Source organism: Otolemur garnettii, unplaced genomic scaffold, assembly GCF_000181295.1.
Source record: "Otolemur garnettii isolate 467f Iridium unplaced genomic scaffold, OtoGar3 scaffold00047, whole genome shotgun sequence".
NCBI lineage: Eukaryota > Metazoa > Chordata > Mammalia > Primates > Galagidae > Otolemur > Otolemur garnettii.
In genome coordinates this window covers 7,636,830-7,658,906 of record NW_003852442.1, presented here as the reverse complement: position 1 = coordinate 7,658,906, position 22,077 = coordinate 7,636,830, and the positions used below count along the sequence as shown (strand labels likewise).

General features: G+C 37.1%; 1 protein-coding gene across 6 annotated transcripts in view; it reads left to right on the top strand.

Annotated features, from left to right (window-relative positions):
• CNTNAP4 (contactin associated protein like 4) overlaps nt 1–22,077 on the top strand; it is a 237,181-nt gene that overhangs the window by 97,912 nt on the left and 117,192 nt on the right. For all 6 annotated transcript variants that reach the window (XM_012806123.2, XM_023514116.1, XM_012806122.1 and 3 more), the window contains exon 4: nt 20,464–20,611. In XM_012806123.2, the coding sequence (XP_012661577.1) occupies nt 20,464–20,611 (148 nt within the window). The remainder of the gene's footprint in view (nt 1–20,463; nt 20,612–22,077) is intronic.

Below are 22,077 nucleotides of genomic sequence, written 5' to 3'. Positions count from 1 at the left end.
TGATTGCAACACATCCTTGAGGAAATAGGGAAAAAAAGTCTTCTCAGCAGGCGGAGTGCAGAGATTTATTATGTAGCAGCCACTGCCAGCTCTGCTCAAGTATATATTGTCATTTGGGAAATGTGCCTCAGTCAAACCCGAAGAAAGCACAATTGTTTTGAGTGTAGAGTACCTAGGGAGGAACTCTGATTTGAAATAACAAATGGACATGGAATTTGAATTTTTAAAGCTTGCATATGTACACAGTGTCTGGGTTCAGAGCCATTGCTGGTACACAGACGTCCCGAGATGCCTGTCGCAGGACGGGGCGTTGCAGCTGTGGTGGGAAGAGGAAGGCAGGCAGAGTCTTCCCGGCAGAGTCCCTCGGTTATACCTGGCCGGGGTGTGATCACTTTCACGTCTTTCCTCACCTGAGAAATAATAGGCTTGTCAGTTTTATCATAAGGGTCTTAATCTTTTTTCAGGCTGTGAAACGGCTTTGACAAGCATGATTGTCTAAATTGCATTCCCACATCAAGCTCTTCTTTATTCTTTTGTCCCCGACATGTCACCCTCATAGATTCTCTACCAAATCCACTCTCTTCACCAACTACTTTACAACTTTTTTCCATTAGGAGACACTCGAACAAACAAATCCCTGGGGATCCTTACCTTCCTGCTGCTCTGTTTATTCTCCGCAATTGAGAACAATTTTAATAACCACCGAGAAGCTCCCGCCTATGCCCTAGATAGATAGAAGTGTGATGAATTGGTTAGTGAAACTCAGAGGTAGTATTAATTGTATCACAAAATGGGGGTGATGGGGATCCCTAAACCAACCCTACTTGATATACTTACTTCACACGTGCATTTACCACAGTGGTCAAGCCTGCATGGCTTAGGACTATCATTCAGGATTTCCTGCAGGCATTCAGTTAGTCTGTACCAAAGACTGGACAGTTAGGTATTAAGCACCACTGATCGTGTGAAGTGAATGAGACACAGTTCTGGGCCCCAAAGTAATCACAGCTTAGTGGGCTTAGAAGCCTGCACAGTAATTGAGATCGCTGTGATACAACACGGAGACTGTCTGAACTGCCTGGGACCAGACAAGCTTCAACCAGGGCCTTACAGGGCTTGGAAGAGGAGGAGAAGGCATTCTTAGCAGAGGAAAAACATGCAAGGTTACTGTATCTGGGGGGAAAATGGTGCATTCACACAGCAGTAAGAGGCTCCAGGTGGGAACAGAGAGGCTGTGCCGTGTCCCCCACCTCTCCACAAAGAGACTTTATCCTGCTGGGCTGTGCAAATGTCTGCTCACGTCTAGAAGCCCTCAATGCCTCTACAGAGAACTGTTGGATCTATCAAACAGCTATAAAATAACTTAAACATTAGGGGATTCGATGAGTGCCCAGAGAAATATAGTCAATGTAATTGCTTTATTTCATTTTCCCAACAGAAACAAACTCTATTAGACTGTGAGCACTTCAGTGTGTCTAATACCTTCCCGGATTGTTTTTCCTCTGGATATTCATCTTCATGGGATGAACAGGCATGCCAAAGAAAAAATCAGAGGGAGCAGGGACAAGAGGTCTGCCTATTTATTATGGCAGGCCCTGGCTTCCACAGCAGCTGAAAATTCATGAGAAAATAGGTCCCTTTTAAAATTCAACTTAGTGTTTGACTTTCATCATGAAGAAGTCTGATCTTAGTGGCACAACAGAGTCGGTCAGGCATGTTTTCTTGTTTTGTAAGTTGACCTTGAGCGAGTTATTTAAATAGTGCCTATATCAATAGGGTTTATTCTGTAAATCACAGATGCCGTGTCCTTTACTTTCATTGAAATTGGAAAGGTTGGATTTGTAAGAATACACACACGTACCTCGTTCATAGTACTTGGAAAATCTAAAAAGAGCAAATAGGTCCTCCAGATGCATGTTAACTATAGTTAAAATGGAAGGTATTACATTTTCTGGTTTTAAATTATAATTATGACTTTAAACAAATTGCAAGAGGAAATTATATCCTAATTTCCACTAATTTTGGAAATTAGGATATAATTATTATAGTATTAGTATTATAGTATTAGTTAGAAGCCTTAGTGCAGGCTTCTAAGCCCACTAAGCTGTGATTACTTTGGGGCCCAGAACTGTGTCTCATTCACTTCACACGATCAGTGGTGCTTAATACCTAACTGTCCAGTCTTTGGTACAGACTAACTGAATGCCTGCAGGAAATCCTGAATGATAGTCCTAAGCCATGCAGGCTTGACCACTGTGGTAAATGCACGTGTGAAGTAAGTATATCAAGTAGGGTTGGTTTGGGGATCCCCATCACCCCCATTTTGTGATACAATTAATACTACCTCTGAGTTAGTATTAATTATATAATACTAACTAATACTCCCTTTCCCCCTAAATTCTGTAACACATTTAAATGACTTTGACCGTGAAAGTTTTCACTTACTTAAACACTAGTTACACTTTGAAATAAAATAGTTTTGTTGAAATGAAATTTAAATATTTTGGCACCTATTTAAATGTTTATTTAGTTCAATTAAAATATTTATCATTCCCAAAGAAGCACTAGGTGGTGTCAACAATTAGTATGTAAAGCCGAGAAGAGATGTGAAGGGAATCCAGCCTCTGTGATGAGTGACACCTCGCTCCCAGCTTCCTAGTGAAAAGTGCCCAACCTGGAAATTATCTTTTTGTGTTTTCTCTCCCAATCAAAACTAAAAGGTTGCAGTCTTCATCTCCTTAGGATGGCAATGAGAACATAGAGAATAAATTTCTGCAATTCAGTAAGACCAGCGGCCTCAAACATTCCTCTTTTTCAAAGAAAGTTGTATGTTTGAAATTGTTTATTTCTGATGGAAAAGCGTGACTCTCCCAGAGGAATGGCCATAATGACAATAAACGCAAGCAAATGGGAAGGCACTAAGATGGGGCTTGAGGGAGATCACCACCTTTTGCAGTTTCTTAAATCAGATTCATAGAGGGCACCAGGGGGCTTGACTTACTAAATTTTTTTTTTTTAGCTTTCACTACTGCCTTTTCAGGCTAAAGGCTCTTAAAATAGGGTGTGATAAATTATTTCACTGAAAGAGAAATCACCTTTTTAAAGTATCTTTAGTAAAAATAAAGATACTTTATTTACAACCATTAGTATGTAAGACTGAGAGGAGATGTGAAAGGAATCCAGCCTCTGTGATGAGTGACACCTCACTCCAGTCTTCCCACCTGGGAAGTGCCCTGTGCAAAGTGGTTCTGTGCAGGAACCTGTGGCAGTTTTGGTCACACAAACCAGTAACAGGCACCGGTTTCCCTGTGGCCCCTGAGAAGACCTCTAGGTGGCTTTTATTAACCTGAAAACTGATGGAAAATAAAATAATCTTGATCATAAAGAAGGAAGGATCTCAATATCAACTAAAAAAGAGGTATCTAAAAGTGACTTTGCAATGTGGAATTCATTTGCAAATTTTACTTTGTTACACTTTGATTATTAACTTCATAGGGGTTTATATATCTATAAAAGAAAAAGGGAATAACTTCGCTTAAAATGTACATAGTAAGCCATTTAGTTCAATAATAATAGCAAACTCACTGCTTGCAGCTATGGCTGCTGCTTGGGCACACCAGCCAAACACCTCTGGAAGCACACCTGTAGTCAGACAAAATTGGGCTCACTCCCTGGTTCAGCAAGGGAAGACGTACACCATGTTTGGAAATCCTAATTTCACTCCCTGGTTCAACAAGGGAAGACATACACCATGTTTGGAAATCCTAATCTTTATCTAGGAGTTGGGAGGAGTGGGACAAAGCTAAAGCTGTAATTGGCAAAGAGGGAACAATCACTCGGGTTAGCCAGAGAGTAGCGGCCACTTTGGTGATTTAGATATTATTTTGGTTTTGATCTTTGGTTTGACCTGATTACAGACTGGTCTTACTTTTGTCTTGCTCCATCAGAGTCAAAAAATGACTTTTTGCCATGTTGGTCTCCTGCAAAATTGTTTAATAGTAGAACTCCATCCTGGCTCCCAGCTGACAGAAGTCAGGGTTGCTTCTGTCTTTGTCACTGTCCTTCACCTCAAGCCTACTGTGTCTTGTTGGGGGCTACTGGGCCTCCAAACGAATCACCGACTGTGCAGCACTGCCCTGCAAAGAGAGGAGCCGTCCTTCTTCCCAGCTTACACATAGGACATCCACAGCTCTCAGGAGCCCGGCAGCTCGCCCATAGCCACACACTAAAGAACTGCAGCTCTTTATTACAAGAATAATTAGGTAGATAAGTAGATGCACAAGAAATAATGAGTCGCTTTAAAGGAAACAGAGCACAAGTGATTGTGGGGAGGCAGAAAGACTTGTAGAACTGGAGCATTTGAGATGCAATGTAAGTATCAGATAGAAACACATGGAGAGGTCATATGGGTGGGTGGCATCTGGAAGCATTCCAGGTCCACTACAAGCAAAGGCAGAGAGGAGGACAAGCGGGAGGGTGCACTGAAGGTTCACAGTAGTCGGTATGACACTTGTAGCCAGAGTGTGTTAATGATGGGGGCAGGGTGGGGAGAAGACTGGGGAAGCAGGATGGAGCTGGGATTTCAATAGGAGGTTGGGAAGGGTGAGGCTTCATTTCTCCACTGAATGTGTTTGACCTGGGACTAATGATTATTCCAAGCTGGGAGTGGTGCGTGTAATAAGAGTGAACATTATTGAACTTTTAGCATCCCACGCTTGTTCATTTATTCAATAAATACTGAGGATGTTGTACCGTAGGCAAAGAGATACATGTCGGGGAATCAGTCATGAATAAGGCGCTGTACTTTGATAAGGGGACATCACAATCTGATATGCAGGACTTTATAATAATACTAAACAGGCCCTTATAATAATCCAGCTTCTACTTTAGTCAACATGTAAATGGAAGCCCAGGACCTACAGGAGAAGAAACAACAAACCCTTCATGGGCATGATGGAAAGCTTTATGTGGTAGGTGATATTTGAGCCCGAAGTCCAGAGGATGGGGAACAGTTTCCTAGCAGACAATTCATGGGTACTGTTGAGGGCTGGGGGGTGATGGAAGATAAGACATGAACAGTGAGAACTGAGAACAGTTGTTGGATGTGACAGTCAGAGAATGCTGGTGAGAGAAGGATGAGCTACCAGGGTCGGGAGAATTATGAAGGAGAGAGTTCCAAAAGGTTAAGCATTAACAAGAATGGGGCAGACAGAGGCAGGAGCAGTTTGCCCACTTCTCAAGGACTGTGGGGCTGAAGGAGCACAAGAGAGGGGAAGGACGCTTTGGACTGTGGATACAGCACACATCAGGTATGCAGCTGGTGGGTTTGTTTTCATTATTATTCATTTCTAGGAATAGAATATATAGCAACTGTTACAAACCTAATGGTAGCAGTAAATAGCCAGAAATAATAAGGCCCGAACCATAAAATACTAGTGTTATAGTCAATTCATAAATCTGTCATTTCATGAATAAAATTTCATACTTGTAATTGCAGCATTAGAAGTATGGAGGTGTTTACATATATGGAGAGAGAGGGAGAGAAAGAAAGGATTGATTGTGTGCTAGAGGAAGCCTCAGAGTTCATGCAGTACAGCGGGGCTTGGGCTTTGTTTAGTGATTATCGGAATCATCCAGAGGCTTGTTAATTGCTGCCTGGTGTGGCGTTTGTGTATCTGTCTTGTCTACTGTCCCAGCCGTGGACGGTCAGGTTGCCTTCATCTCTCGGCTGTAACACTGCATGGGGCATCTGTGTGCAGGTCCCTCACGCACGGTAGAAGAATTACTTGGGATCTAAAACTAGAGTCAGATTCACCAGCAATAGGGTGAACACTGATCAATGCCCACATTACATAACACAAAGGCGCCCTCAAGAATAGGTACATCAGTCCACGCTCCCAGCAGCCAGCCGTGAGTGCCGCGCCTCCCACATTCATGCCAACACACAGTGTTGTTCCGCTGCCTGGATTTGCCAGCTTTTTACGCATAAAGTGATGTAGTTTTGTCCTTTTACATAATATTGGGCGCATGTTCTTATTTGTTTTTCTCTTTCACTTTGTTAAGTGTAATCTTGGATAAATCACTTCACCTCCCTCAGTTTCAGTTCTCTCATCTGTAAAATGAGGGAAAATGAAATATCTCTCACCAGCAGGTCATGGAATGGGATAAGGCTGGAAAGTGATTCACACCGGGTCTGCAAAGCAGCACACACTGAAAAGGATGTATTTATTATTTACATTGGCTTTTATTCTTGGATTTGATACAAAATGTGATTTCTCAAGAGGCGGATTTAGAAATTATTTAGAGAATGAGAATTCAGTTTAGGGGTATTCTTGTGAGGCCACTGGAACCCACAGTGAGGGATCAGGAGCGTCTGCCAAGTGGATGATGCCCAGGACAGTGGTAATGTCCAGGACACGGGAATTTTAGTCACAGAAAGAGGCTAATAGATGAAAATAAATTCTGTGTCCTTTTTTGCTTATAGTTTGTTGTATATAAGTATTATAATCACATCATTAAAAACTTCTAAATAAAGGATGCTGAAAAAAGAAATGTACAGTATTATCACTTAGTAAAACCACCACTGTATTAACACTTTGATGCGTCATCTTTTTTCTTAATATGCTTAACTTCAAGTTATAAGCGTGCTGATAACACAATAATGTCTCGTACTTAAATGATGAAGAGACCAGGCTAAGTTTTCAGTAGTCTGCAAAAATCACCATTTTAATTGCTTCATAATATTCCATCAAGTCCATGTGCCCTGGTAATTATATCTCAGTGCTGTGGATGGGAAAATAACTCAATATCCTTAAAAATGCAGCACTAATTATAAATTATTTTAATAGAATGGGTTTAGATGTGCTAACATATCTGAATGTAAGCCATTGTGCTTAATACTTTATGTTTCTACAGCCCCATAGAGAGTAAACACGCTCAGTAACGAGATCTTCCAGCATCCTTGGGATCTGGACAGTCTGTGTGTTACTACTGTGTTTACAAATGAGGAAACCCACCAAGGCTGTGTGTTTAAGAATTTGCTTTAGATCTGACCAAGAGCCAATATTGGGGTACATTGTGATATTTTGATAAATATATATGTTGTGGTATGACCAAATTGGGCTAGTTAATATACCCATCACCTCATAAAGAGAAATTTGTTATATTATTTAATTTTATTTATTTATTTGTATTAAATCATAGCAGTGTACATTAATGCAGTCATGGGGTACAGTGTACTGTTTCTGTATACAATTTGAAATACTTTCATCCAAGTGGTTAACATAGCCTTCATGACTTTTTCTTAGTTACTGTGTTAAGACATTTACACTCCACAATTAGAGAGATTCACATGTACCCTTATAGGATGCACCATAGGCATGATCCCACCAATCACCCTCTCTCCGCCCACCTTCCCTCTTCCTTTTCCCCATATTCTTGGGCTAAAATTGGGTTATAGCTTTCCTATGAAAGCTATAAATTAGTTTCATAGTAGGGCTCAGTGCATTGGATACTTTTTCTTCCATTCTTGGGATACTTTGCTAAGAAGAATATTTTCCAGCTCCCTCCACGTAAATATGAAGGAGGTAAAGTCTCTATCTTTCTTAATGGCTGCATAGTATTCCATGGTGTACATATACCACAATTTATCGATCCATTCATGGATCGATGGGCTCTTGGGCTTCTTAAAGAACTAAAAATAAATCTGCCATTTGATCCTATAATTCCTCTATTAGGTATATATCCAGAAGACCAAAAATCATACTACAATAAAGATATTTATATCAGAATGTTCATTGCAGCCCAATTCATATCATTTAGCTTTAAAGTAATAAATCCCAATACTGTGTCACTGGAATGCTAAAAAGTTTACTCTTAGAATTGTTTCATTTTAACTTCTTTATCTATAGGTAGCAGCCAGGTATTGATTTTATCCGGTTCTTTGCAGAACTTCTTATGGTTATTCTATTATTAGGAATAATATAATTTCTTAAAATTCAAATAAGCAGAGTTTAATTTAAAATACCTATATAGTATCATTAAAATCACATGTAATATAATTTATAAATGGACTTCAGAGGATGTATATAAATATGAAAGGTATCTATGATTAAATTGATAGATTACTCACCTTCAAAACATTCTTCAAATGTTAATAAATCAGTCTTGGCTGCATTGAAATAGAAACAATATGGATGGTTTAAAACCTCTAATTTCTGGATGGTGCTATAATTACACTGGCTAAAGTATAATTCCCTAAAAATACACGCAAAACCTAGTAAAAGAAAACTCTACATTAAAGTAATTAAAACTATTTTTGTTTAAATGACTTTCCCAGGAAGAACTTACTTAATATCTTTTGTCTTAAGGTCAAAAATATTGTCAAATACATTCGAATAAGTATTGGCTTTATTTCCCAAATGGAATTGTCACTTTGATGGAAATACATTTAGAGGAGTAGCTATTTCTCTTTTTACTGTCTAGCTGGGCAACTCAGATGTTAAACTCAAATAATGCGATTCAGATTCAAACTAATAAGCTGTCTGTGACAGTGTGCCATCTGGGAAGACTTAATCACCACACAACACAACAACCACAACTGTGCATTAGTGAGGCTTGTTATGAAGTAGGCAGATGTTAATGTCTTTATCTTACTTAATTCGGACTTCAAACTTTAGAAGTAAGTATTCCTATTTCCAATTTATAGACGAAGAAACTGAGGTTTAGGAATCTTATCTGATTTAAATTTCCCCAGCTGTTAAGTGATAGATCCCCATCTATTAAGAGACAGGATTGTCTTTTTTTTTTTTTTCCCTAGGTCACGCTAAGGTCTCCAGTCCACAGATTTGGGTGGGCATTCTTAACATTTTCTTATGGAGGGGGGGAAGACAGTTTACCTGTTTTACTTGTTGGAATAATGATATGGGGTGCTTGAAGAAATTGTCTACAAAGATAAAGAAGATATTTGTTTGAACCTAAAATAACTGTGTGTCATCTGTGTTGAGTAGAGGAGATATTTCCCAAATCTCAGACATCCTATCATTAAAAATAGAGCACACGCATTAAAGCATTTAAGTTTTCTGTGTTCCTCGTTCCGTTTATCTACATCAAGATGCCCACGGGTATGTGAGCCATTCACTGGTTTATTTTGTTGTTTTGTTACATCTGGCAGCGTTTCAAAAGGCAATGCAAGTAGGCAGGTGTTATTATTGATTGAAGTGAAAAAGTTTGCACCAGTCTCTGTACCCACTGTCTGCTGTGTGCATTTATTCACCTCTGCTCCCAGAGGATACATGAGTTTGTCTTTCTGTGAAGAATAGGTTAAGAAAGCCTGCACGGTTTTACTCCCTGATCACATTATTACTAAGTAAAGTAGTCTCTCTTTTGACTTTCTATGTAATTAAACTTTAATTGTGTGAGCAGGCCCGAAGGTCAAACAACCCCAAATAATACAGCATTGTATTTTTTTGTCCGTGTGTTCTAAAAATAATTGGTAAATTTTAAAGTTGGCAGTAACTTTAAAAAGAATACCATAGAGACCATTAATCTTTGTATCTGATCAATTTCATTGTTACAAATAGGTGCACCTCAGAGGTGCTGACCTTCTCTAGTGTCTAGTTTCCATAGAATTGTAGGTCAGGGTCTAAATAAAGATACAGTGGTCTTCAGCTAAATAATATATTTACTATATTCACTGTAAATCACAATCTACGTTACAGTATAAGATAGATATACTGTATATTGCAGTATAAAATATAAAATATATTTAAAATATAATATGCCAGAGGCCAAGATGAGAGTCATCAATTCTAAAACTTTAAGAAATAGTGAGGACTGGTTAAACTCTATCACATTTTTTTAAACAATCTAATTTTTCAAAATAAATATAATGCATTTAAAGTGGATATTTTTAATTTGCTTGAAAAAATTGGTTGATTTTGAGTTCCTCTCTAAGACATGTATTTAGATTTCCACTTAGGAAAACAGTTAGCGATTCATTTAAGAGATAAATGACATTTCCAAGCAGTTTGAAGACTAATCAATGTATTAGAATGACTGTATAAAAACATTATTGGAATGTATAGGTAAGTGAAGAATAATTTACTTTAAATTTCATAAGATCCCTAATGGGCAACTCAATAATTTTCTTTCAGCCCTGAACAATAGTTATTTTAATGGTAATGGTCATAAGAATGACATTATTCTTTGTAATATTAATGGTAAACCGAAAGATGCTAATGGAGCTCTTTATGGTATAATGCATGATAAATTATATGAGATCTAAAATCTGGACTTGAAGGGCATTTCTCATGGTGTTCTTAATGATCTATAGAGAAGCACAAAAGTGAAAAATAGAATTTAATGAGGTATTCTACAAAATCTCTTCTTGCTTTTAGATAAATACATGTAAAATCTACATGCCTTCTCTGAACTATCTTTTAAAGTGTTGAGGACCTGCTTTTTCATAGTTAGCCTGATTATTTTCATGTAACTTTTTTCATAATAAAGCACACTACATATCCAGAAAAAGATGAAAATCTTATGTGTATCTAGTTCATTAAAGTATCAAAAATGAACACACCTATGTAGATATTGCCCAGGCCAAAAATGTTACGGAATCTTTTCTTTCATACCCTTCCTACTCCATACTGCCTTCCTGTGTCCACCAGATAATCACTGCCATGAACTTTATTTCCATAGATTAGTTTTGCCTGCTTTGAATTATATCAAAAGGAACAATACAGTCTGAATTTCCTTCCATTTGGCTCCAGGGGTTAATACTATGCATGTGGAAGCATTCAGGGTGTTGTAATGTAAATAGACATAACTGATGTATTTTCATTACTTTAAAACACTTCATTATGTGAATATATTCTAGGTTTTTATTAATCCATTCTATAACTGGACGTGTGAATTGTACTTTAGGACTGTTGTGAATAATACTTCAAAACCATTCATGTACACACTTTGAGTATTTGCAGAACTGCCTCATTTTCTGTTTGGTACATTATTTTTTAAGACTAGAATTGCCAACGCCTAAAAACTGTATGTTTAACTTTAGTAGAAAATGAAAAATGATTCTTATGGAAATTACGCTAATTTATACTCTCAACAGCAGTGCCTTAAAATTCCATTTGTTCCACATTCTTAACAACACTTGGTACTATCAATTTTCTTTTGTTTTAGCTTTTTATTGTTTCCCTCAATTTTAGCTATTCTGGGTGGTGTGGGGAACTCTCACACTGTGGTTTCAATTTGCATTGCTCCCTGACTAATGAGGTTAGAAACTACTTTATAGATTTGTTAGTCGTTTAGATATTTCCTTTGTCTCTCTCTTTCTTATTGCTGTGTAGTTCTCTATACGGATAAAAATACACCGAGCAATAGGTTCTACCACTCTGAGCCTTCTCTTTCTATTATACCATCGGACATCTTTAGAGGCACAGAAGTCCTTCATCTATTCTGACTTATGGTTAAGAAATCTTTTTACTCCTTATGAAGATACTCAGCTACGTTATCTCCTAGTAAGTCCTGGTTTTCCTTCTTACATGTATGTCTGCAAACTTCCTGGGATTCACTTCTTCACATGGTTCATGTAAACTGTGTGTCTTTTCTTTCTTTTATTCCCCATTGTAGACGTCCCCTTGACATAGCACCATGTAGTTAAAGGAGTTATTTTTCTCCCCCACTGCTCTGCATCGCAACATGGTCAAAAATCTACTCTCCATATGTATTGAATCTGTTACCAGATTCTCTATTCTGTTCCAGTGGTCTGTTTAAAAAATGTTTTTTTTTTTGCTTTTTTTTTTTTTGAGACAGAGCCTCTAGCTGTCCCCCTGGGTAGAGTGCCATGGCATAGCTCACAGCAACCTCCAATTCCTGGGTTCACACGAGTCTCCTGCCTCAGCCTCCCAAGTAGCTGGGACCACAGGCGCCCACCACAACGCCTGGCTATTTTTTTTGGTTGCAGCCATCATTGTTGTTTGGTGGGCCCGGGCTGGATTCAAACCCACCACCTTAGGTCTATGTGGCTAGTGCCTTAGCCACTTGAGCCACAGGCGCCGAGCCTAAAAAACGTTTTAATATGACATTCTCTTACTTTTTGTAGTGAAAGACTTACTATCCAGTAAGCACAAAACAAGCAAAAACAAACAAAAAACCTCTGAGTTTTGTTTTTTCTGTTTTTTTTTTTTAGGATTATCTTGGTGATTCCTTTTCCTTTACATGTCCACATAATATTTATTATTAGCTTGTAATTTGTACATACACACATAAACTCTGCCTTGATTTCGATTGGGCCTCTTTATTAATTTGGGGGGAATTGACATATTTTCAATATTGAATCTTCCACTGTGAGCCTTTTAAAGTTTCTCTCAATAAAGTTTTCTAATTTTCTATGTAGAGGTGCTGAATACGTTTTATTAGTTTTTTTTATGGGTAAATAATACAGTTTGATGGTAATGTAAATAGTATCATTTGGAATTTTCACTTTCTGTTTGCTTGTATATAGGTGTTTAATTCATTTTTTATGTATAGACTTTTATCCAGCAGACTTACTAAGCTGACTTTATAGATTTTTAAACAATTTCTACATACACAATCGTGCAACCTACAAATAAGGGCAGTTTTATTTCTTCCTTTCCAATACTATATTACCTGTTAAATGTTTCTCTAGCCTTACTGCACTTATTAGAATTTCAGTAGATGTTGAATAAAAGATTCCAGAGAACATACTTGTCTCATTCACAAACTTAAAGCAACTCTCAACATTTCTTATTACTTGTGATGTCTCTTACAAGATTTTTGTAGATATTCTTTATGGATTTAGAAATTTCCTACTTGGCTAAGACTTTTAATCATGTGGAGATATTAAAAAATTTTTCTGTATGTGTTCAGAGACCACGCAGTCTTCAGTGTGATGAATTACATTGATCACTGATTTTGAATATTAAGCCTTGCATTGATGAAATAACCTTTTTATATTTCTATGTTGTAGAATCATTCTGCAACTATTTTTAAAGAATTTTTGGATGTCAGTTCATGAGTAAGATTGGCTTTCATTTTCCTTCTTGCAAATGCCTTGTCAGATTTATTGTTTTTTTTTAAGAGACAGCGTCTCAATTTGCCACCCAGGCTGGGATGTGGTGGCTTGATCATTGTTTGCTGCGACCTCAAACTACTGGGCTCAAGTGACCCTCCCACCTTGCAGCCTCTGGGGTAGCTGGGACTGCAGGTGTGCACCACTATGTCTGGCTTTTTTGTTGTTGTTGTTGTTGTCCATACACAGTTTTGCTATATTGCCTACTCCCAGCTTAAGTGATCTGCCCCCTTGGCTTCCCAGAGTGCTGGGTTTATAGATATGAGACAGCATCCGGCCCCTTATCAGATTTTAATATCAAGGTTACATGGACCTCACACAACAGGGTGGGAAGCATTCTGTGTTTGTCTAGTCTTTGGAGATGCTTGCTTAAGATCCGTGTTCTTTTGTCCTTAAATGTCTTGAAGAATTCACTAGGGAAGACATCAGGGCCTGAAATTTTCTGTGTGGATATATTTTTTAAAATTATGCCTCTAATTTCTGTAACAGATATAGGCAACTCAGATTTTCCTATTCTCATTTATTTTGGTAAGTTGTTTGTTTGGAATTTGTTCATTTTATCTAAATTTGTAAAACTGTGGGCATAAATCCATCCAGAACGTTCTCATTATCATTCTCATGTATGTTGAGCATTGCACGGTGCCCTTTTGCATTCCCAATAGGGGCTGTTTGTGCCTCTTTTTCTTTTTTTTGCCTTTCCTGGATCAGTCCTAGCTGGGTTTCATTAATTTAAATGTCCTTTCCAAAAACCAACTTACATATTTTCTTGACTTTGATTTATATTTATCATTTACTTCATGTTTGTTTTCTGTCTTGGTTTTCCTTCTTGATTTAAATTTACTGTATTTTTTTCTAATGTCTTAACATCTATTCCTAGCTCATTCCTTGTGGGTATCCTGATGTTCTAATCAGTAACTTTCCCTTGTGGTATGGATAATCTGGGTCTTTCTTGCTCTTTTTTTGGATAGCAGAACTAAATGTTTGTCAGTTGGAGTAGATTTAAAGAGTATAACTTTAGGTTTTGTTGATTTTTCTCTAATATTTTCCCATTTTTAATTTTATTAATTTATACCCTTTTTTTCTTTCCTTCTGTTTATGTTAGATTTATATTGCTCTATATTCTTTAATAACCTAAGATGGAATCTTAGATTATTAGGATCATCATTTTTTTCTAATACGTACATGTAAAGCTACAGATTTTTCTTAAATACCACCTTTGCTATATTATGAATATTTTGATAAATTATATTTTCATTTTTACATAGATACAAGTTTTTTATATAAATTCACAAGAAATTTCTGCTTTTACCTAGTATTATTGTCAAATACATGGAGACTTCCTTAAGTAAAAAAGAGGACCCAAATAAATAAAATTATATAAAACATGAGGCATTGAAACTAACATGAAATACTATAAAGACTGGGTGGCTTAAACAACAAACATTTATTTCTCACAGTTTTGAAGATGAGGAAGTCCAAGATTAAGGAGCTGGTGAGTTCTGTTCCTGGTTAGAGCCCTCTTTGTTGTTAGCAGATAGTTCCTTTCTGTTGTATCCTCACATGGTGGACAGAGAAAGAGAGGTCTGATCTCTCTTTCTGTTCTCAGAAGGGCACTAATTCCCTATGAGGGGCCCATCCTCATGACCTTCTCTAAATCTAATTATTTCTAAAAGGTTCCATGTCTTAATACCATCACATTGGGGGTTTAGGCTTCAACATATGAATTTTGAGGGGGCATAATTAATTCCATAGCACTATGAAAGTACAGTTCTCTGTGAGTCTAAGATAAGCTATTAATTTTTTAGATGGTTTAGTTTTTTCTTATTGTACAGTGTAGGCTGATAAGATTTTTCACTGAGATGAGTAGTGTATCTATATGTGGATATATATTCAAGATTATAAATTTTCCTGTCTTACTATTTTCTGTTCTGCATAAGACATTGTATAAGAAAAACTGAACTGATAATTTGAGGCCTAGAAAGATATCTTCAACATAGTGCTATTTCATTTCCTTCTCTGACTACTTTACTGTAATTTTGCAGATTGAAAAGGTGAAAAACTGACCTTTGATTTCTATGAGAGGCTGCCTATCTCTGGGTTGCCATTTTTCCTGAATTGTAGTTAATCTAAATTCTGGCACACAATGTGTGGAAGCCTATAAGGTATTGTCATTTTTGTGGGATTTAAAATTGAAATGTTGTCCCAATCCCTGTGTAATCTGCTGCTCAGCTCAAAATCACCTGCTCAGCTCTGTGTCTTGTCTCTGGGAATGTGTCTATCCTCTAAGAAGACAGAGCCTTGAATGCAGGGGATACGTCTCTTGGTTTTCTTCTGCTAGATCTTGGAGGTTTAATCCTTTTATTGTCTTTTGACAATTTCCATTCCTTTGTTTCATTCCAAAAAGAGACTTGTCCAGAATTTTTTAGTTGAGCACTACCATTAAATGACTTTTTATGGTTATAAGTTATTTTCTATTTCAATAAAAATGTACTCTTCCTCAAAATTGTGCATAGAATAATCTTCTATGATTGTAGGCTTTATGCCTTGACCATATGTCTTTCATGTTCCAGTAACAGTTAACAGACTGCAGCCACGGTTGCATCTCTCACGTGCTTGTTCTCTTCTTCCCATTTGATATTCCTGTCTTAAGAATTCACATCATGAATTCTAATAAAATGTCTGGCATATAGGTTCTCCCTGAACTGTTATCAATAATTTGTTATTCCTTAAAATAAATATTTTTAAAATGATGAACATTTTCCTAGAGAGTGATAGGGATTGATTTTCTATTAATAAACTTTCATTTTTAACATTGAGGTTTATAATATACACAGATCAAAACTTACTATTCTAATTTGATTCCTGGATTCTCATTGATAATTCTCTTTTATAATAAATAAATTACATTCCCATTCAGGATCAAATCAACTGTTTAAGATATAGTTGCAGTATCTTGTTCAACAGATGTTTGCGAAGGGTTTTAATCTGGGCTTATGTTAGCTAATGTCCCACCTTTCAGTAGTTCTTATTTTTCTGTTTTTCCTTTGTACTTTTCTTTACTAGACAACCTTTTGGGAGGCACACTTACTGAAGATTTATACCTGAGATCATAAAATAAAAAAGTGAATTCTATTTGACAGCAGATTGCTATTATTTATTTAGTATCTGGATGTCACTGTGTCAAAATGAGTTGTACTTGGAACTAGGTCATGTACAGGTCACATGTATGTCACCTATTCTTGTAGTTAGAGAGGTCTGTAATGAATAGGGGATTTTCATGCTTGCCTATCAGTTTTTTGTGTTGAATTTTCGCCGGTTCCGCTGTTTATTTTGGCTGGGGCTGGATTAACTTAAATGTAATTTCAGAGTTTGCTATGTAACTATGTATAACTGGTCCCATGTTTCTGATTTATTGCAGTGATATTTTAGAGAATATCAGGTAATTAGGTAATTCTTGTGAATTACCATATAGACATCTCCCTTTATACTTATTGGCTTTCATACATGAGTTGCTCAATTAATATTTAAAATATAAATTAGTGCTATTATGCTTCTGCATAAACTTTAGAATCACATTTGAAATACTTAAAATCCTATGAGAAACTTTAATTCATTAACTCCATAAATTATTTTAGTTAGAATACATTTCCAAACCATCTATGAATACCTCATTGAGTTCGAAAATCATCAAGTATAAAAGAAAAGAAAAATTCAGTTAAGGTTTTCTGGTGTTTATCACACAAAACACGTAACTTTAACTTCACTTATAGATATTTAATATATTTGATAACATGATGACATATTTCTTTATATTCTGTATCTATTAAGAGGTTACTATTTATATATTAAAGTCTTATTGATTACTGAACATCTATCATTTATTTTCATTCAGCTCCAATAATTTTCACACAGTGTTAAGTTTAAGAGAATAATCTTTTTGTCCATAAAAGTGAACTAGTAGAACTTGAGTCCCAGTTCAGCAATAACCTAAGTTGCATTATTCTCAAATGTGTAAAAGGTTTTTAATAGAAAAAGGGAAAAATCTTCAGATAAAATATTAAATTTCCTCTAGGGTAGGTTGTTTGCTTTCATGTTCTGTTGAAGTGATGTCTTTTGATGGCTTAGCTAAATTATGGGCTTTGGAGTTAGAAAAGCCTAGAATTAAATCCTTGCTCTCCCACTTCCTAGCATGTGACTTTAGGCACATAACCTCCAAAATTTTCATTTTCCTTAGTTGTAAAGTGGGTCCCAAAATAAGTACTTCACAGGGTTGATACAAATATTAAAGCTACCTAATACATTTCTGCTGTGTCTGACACCAAGCCACAAATTTTCATGTTGAAAACATTTAAACTGATAGCATAGAACTCATTTGCGGCTTGCTATGATCTGAATGTTTGTATCCCCCGACCCCCCAAACTTCACACACTGAAATCTTACTTAACCCCTAAGGAAATGATACTGGAAGTGAGGCCTTTGGGGGGTGACTGGGTCAAGAGGGCTTTTTTGCCAGTGGAATTAGATATCTCATAAAAGAGGCCCAAAGAAGCTCATTCACCTTCTACAATGTGAGAGCACAGCAAGAAGGTGGTGTTGTGTGAACAGGGAAGTGGCCTCACCACACAGCAAATCTGTCAGCCCCTTGACCTTGGACTTCCCAGCCTCCCGAACTATAAGAAGTACATTTCTGTTGTTTACAGGCTGCTCAATTTATGACACTTTTTACTAGAAGCTTGAATGGACTAAGGCACGAATTATTCTCTCTTTGGAGGTTAGTCTTAGTGAAATCTTCTAAAGCCTTTTCCCTCTCTGAAAAAGCTTCAGATAAAATAGGGAGTGAAAAAGGATACCCACAAACCGGAGTAAGGTTGAAAGAGTGAGACAAAGACGCAAAGTACAAAATTGCAAATTCCGGGGCCTCACCCATAGATTTAGTGCATAAGATGGGGAACTCAGAAATGTGCGTTTCTAAAAAGCACCTCAAGTAATTCTGGTACACACTAAAGTTCAGAATCTTTTAAGTGGAAGACATAAATGTTCATGTAGTAAAAAAAATTTTTTTAAAAGAGAAAGAAAGATATTAATGCATTCTTTTATGAACTATTATGGTAAAAATAAAAAAAGTTCTCCAGTGCAAGTTGAGGAAAGTTTCCTAAGTGAAGGAATGAATTTGAAACATGAGCATGCATAAAGAAAAAAAGATAGGCTGATACAATGTGGAGGGTGCCCGGTACAGGTTTACTACTTTAGAAACTGATCAAAAGGGCCTTCACCCAAACACAAAGTCTTTGGCAACATCCTCCATTATGCTTGAACCACGTTAAACCTCCTTGGGGTATTATTTACCAAAACCTTGAAATGACAAGATTTGCTGGTTGTGCGAGGATTTGAGGGAAGAACTTCCAGAGGAGAATCAACTACTGGTTCAAAGGCCCGAAGCAGGACTGAGCTTTGCTGGTTCAAGGAGCTCTAATGTGGTTCAGCCATAATGGAGGATGTTCCCAAAGACTGTGTTTGGATAAGGAGTTTGGATTTTGTTCTCAGAGCTAAAGAAAGCAATGGAATTGCCGTAATTTAATCTGCCTTTAAAAATCATACTGTTCAGAGTGGAAAATATTGGAGGTAATGGCCGGGGAGAAAAAGAATTTTTAAAAAAGACCAGGAGGAGGCTATCAAGGTAGTTCTGGTGAGATCTTTGTTGAACTGGTGTGGGTTGAGGTCATAGTTGAGATGGAGAGAGATGCCCGGATTTGGGATATAACTTGGAGGTGCAATCACAGATGTGCCTGTGGTGTGTGAGCCTGAAAATTAGGGGTATGGGGTTCTGGTAGGGTAGAGGCAGGAGGTGGATGGAGGATTGATTGATAAGGAGAATCAAATTAATTGCCCATAAAACACCTGATCTTGAAAAAAGTTAAATTAGAAAATATTTTGCCAAATGCTAGTGAAGGCATATGTGTAAATTAAAAAGAAAAGCAGAGGGCAGCACCTGTGGCTCAGTGAGTAGGGCGCCAGCCCCATATACCGAGGGTGGTGGGTTCAAACCCAGCCCCGGACAAACTGCAAAAAAAATAGCTGAATGTTGTGGCAGGTGCCTGTAGTCCCAGCTACTCTGGAGGCTGAGGCAAGAGAATCACCTAAGCCCAGGAGTTGGAGGTTGCTGTGAGCTGTGTGATGCTGCCACGGCACTCTACTGAGAGCGATAAAGTGAGATTCTGTCTCTTAAAAAAAAAAAAAAGTAAAAGAAAAAGAAAAGCAGAGCAGGCAAAGGAACAGATTCTCTAAGTACTGGTATTGCTAATGTATTTGCCCTTGTCTTGGTTAAACTGCATGAGGTTGACCTTATTGGTTGATCTAGTCATGGCAAAGGAACCTCTCATGATCCTGCACGTGTAGTAGCATCATCCCTTATTTTGAAAGAAAGGAGGAAGAGAAGCAAAAATGAAATGTGAAGTTTTGAGAGCAATTGCTTCATGCTGATTTCTCCATACACAAAGCCTTACAGCGTGTTGTAGAGGAGGAAATCACAGCTCCTCAGACGTCAGGTGCTGTGGAACATGGGTCTTGCAGATAAGCCCTGTGTCTGACTGTGCAGTTTAGCACCATTCTCAAGCTCTGTCTAACTTCTGAATTCCAGAGTCTGGAAGTCCAAATACGGGTCTTCCCAAATTATTATTGTCTCCAACTCCCCTTAACAATTTTGAGCGTGTGTATCCAGCATTATACTGATAAAGCTTAACAACCTCTTATCAAAGTGTAGTTTCGCCCTGACCATTGGGTGGCACTTTTCTTTGTGTTAATGAATGAGTTGAAAAGGTGAAACTACTGGAATGTCACAACTTTACTTATTCATCAGGGATATGAGAAAGTTCTTCGCTGACTCAGTTTTTCAATACTGGAAGGATATTTTCTTATTTTTTTGTGCAGTTCATAAGCACAGACACGGCATACTTTTAAGTTTAATCTGTACTGTACAGAAGCCATCTTTACTCAGGGTATCCTAGTTGAAAGTTGGCTTAATAGGGATGGTGGAATTTAAACTACTCTTAATAAATAAAAGTTGAGGCGGCAGTAACTTTTGTGAATGGAGAAACATTATGAGTTGTTAATGTGATTTTTCTTGAAGTAGTACTTTTTTTTTCCTTCCTCCCCCCTTTTTTTAAATTAAATCATAGCTGTGTACATTAATGCAGTCATGGGGTACAATGTGCTGGTTGTAGGTACAATTTGAAGTATTTTCATCAAACTGGTTGATGTAGTTGAAAAGTAGTCCTTTTCATAGTATATAATCTCGTAGATGTTATAGGTGACAAATTAAAAAAAGGTATTCTCCAGATACATTGATTTTTGTCTCTTTTCCTTAGGGTTTTTCAGGAAATGCGAATGCAGACAGTGTGGTGTACTACAGACTCCAGCCTTCTATCAAAGCCAGATTTCTACGCTTCATCCCTTTAGAATGGAACCCCAAGGGCAGAATCGGAATGCGTATGGAGGTGTTTGGATGTGCATATAGTAAGTGTTTGTTTATCCGACACACTGACAGATATCAAAGGAGATGTTTTAAAAGCCAAACTGCAAACTGAAATGGACTTTTTAGCCATGTAAAGAGATAAAAGAGCAAGAATGATTTTTGCAAAAAGCTTTTATTTGGTGCCTATATATGCCCATGTTGACTTCAGTGTTTAACATTTTAATTCAGAGAAGGAAGCACTTTAGAGGTTGTTAGATACAGAGGTAGATACATATTTATAGATCTATGTTAATGCATCTACTCAAGTCTAATATTATTGACTGCATCCTAACTTTAAATACTAGAGCTTTCACCCCGTGGGTTTCATTTAATGATGCTTCATTTAGGAACCTTGAATTTAGTAAAAGAGACAGTGTTCCATTTAGTCTAACCAGTCACCTGTTATGAAACCAAAACAAAAATTTTCTCTCTAGCCTAAAAATAATATGCCATGTAATTCACTTTTAAACATGCTGTGCTCTCAGCATAAATTAATAGAAAAGGTAAAGACCTCTGCTAGAATATAAAATGTATTTGAAATACTTTCATATAAAGAGATAGAAACCACAGGTTTCACTTAGTCTCCCCTTAATGAAGCATTTTATTACATGTTATTGTGGGGAAGGGACCCAAGAGTTATAGATAGTCTACCTCAAGCCACATCATCCTGTTAGATATTCTTTTATTTTGTTATGGAATAAAGACTTAGTTAATCTGATCTACAATTATCATTTGAACAGTCTAAGGTTTGGAGAGATTGAGCAGTCTGCCCTGGGCCTCATGGCGATTATATGGAAAAATCTGAAAAGGAATCAGTACCGTGCAATTTCAGTATACCACTTTTCCTCTAGTAAACATTTATTTTTTTTACCACTAGAGCTTTTGTTCACACTTAGTATATTACTTTGTGATGAAGCCCAGTTAGGTTCTGGTAAGTGTCATAAAGAGGTCAAGTGTCTTGTTGGAGTTGTCTAGACAGTGTCAGACAGAATGACCATGTTGTGCCGTTTGTAAGGGTCTCCTTGTATGTTTAGTGGAGTTCCCAGTACCCATCTCTATCACTGAACATAATCAAAAAACCTGTTCCCTCTAGGCCTATAGAGTAATACTGAAAATAAGACACTGTCTTATTTTTTCTCAAGAAGACACACTAGGGCTTATTTTTAGGGGATGTCTTCCTCTCCGCACCAAAATGCATGGCCACGCCCATCACTAGGTCTTATTACTGGGGGAGGGCTTATATTTAACAAATGCATAGAAATCCTGCTAGGGCTTATTTTTGGGGTAGGTCTTGTTTTCAGGGAAACACGGTAATAGTATTAATATGTTAATAGCAATAGCATTAATATTAATAGCCTTAATTTCTATAACTTTAGAAATAGCAAATTTTGCTTATGTGCTTATCATATATACTATACTAAACAGTTTATGATTCCTCAAAATACCCCAGATAAATATTATTAGGTAA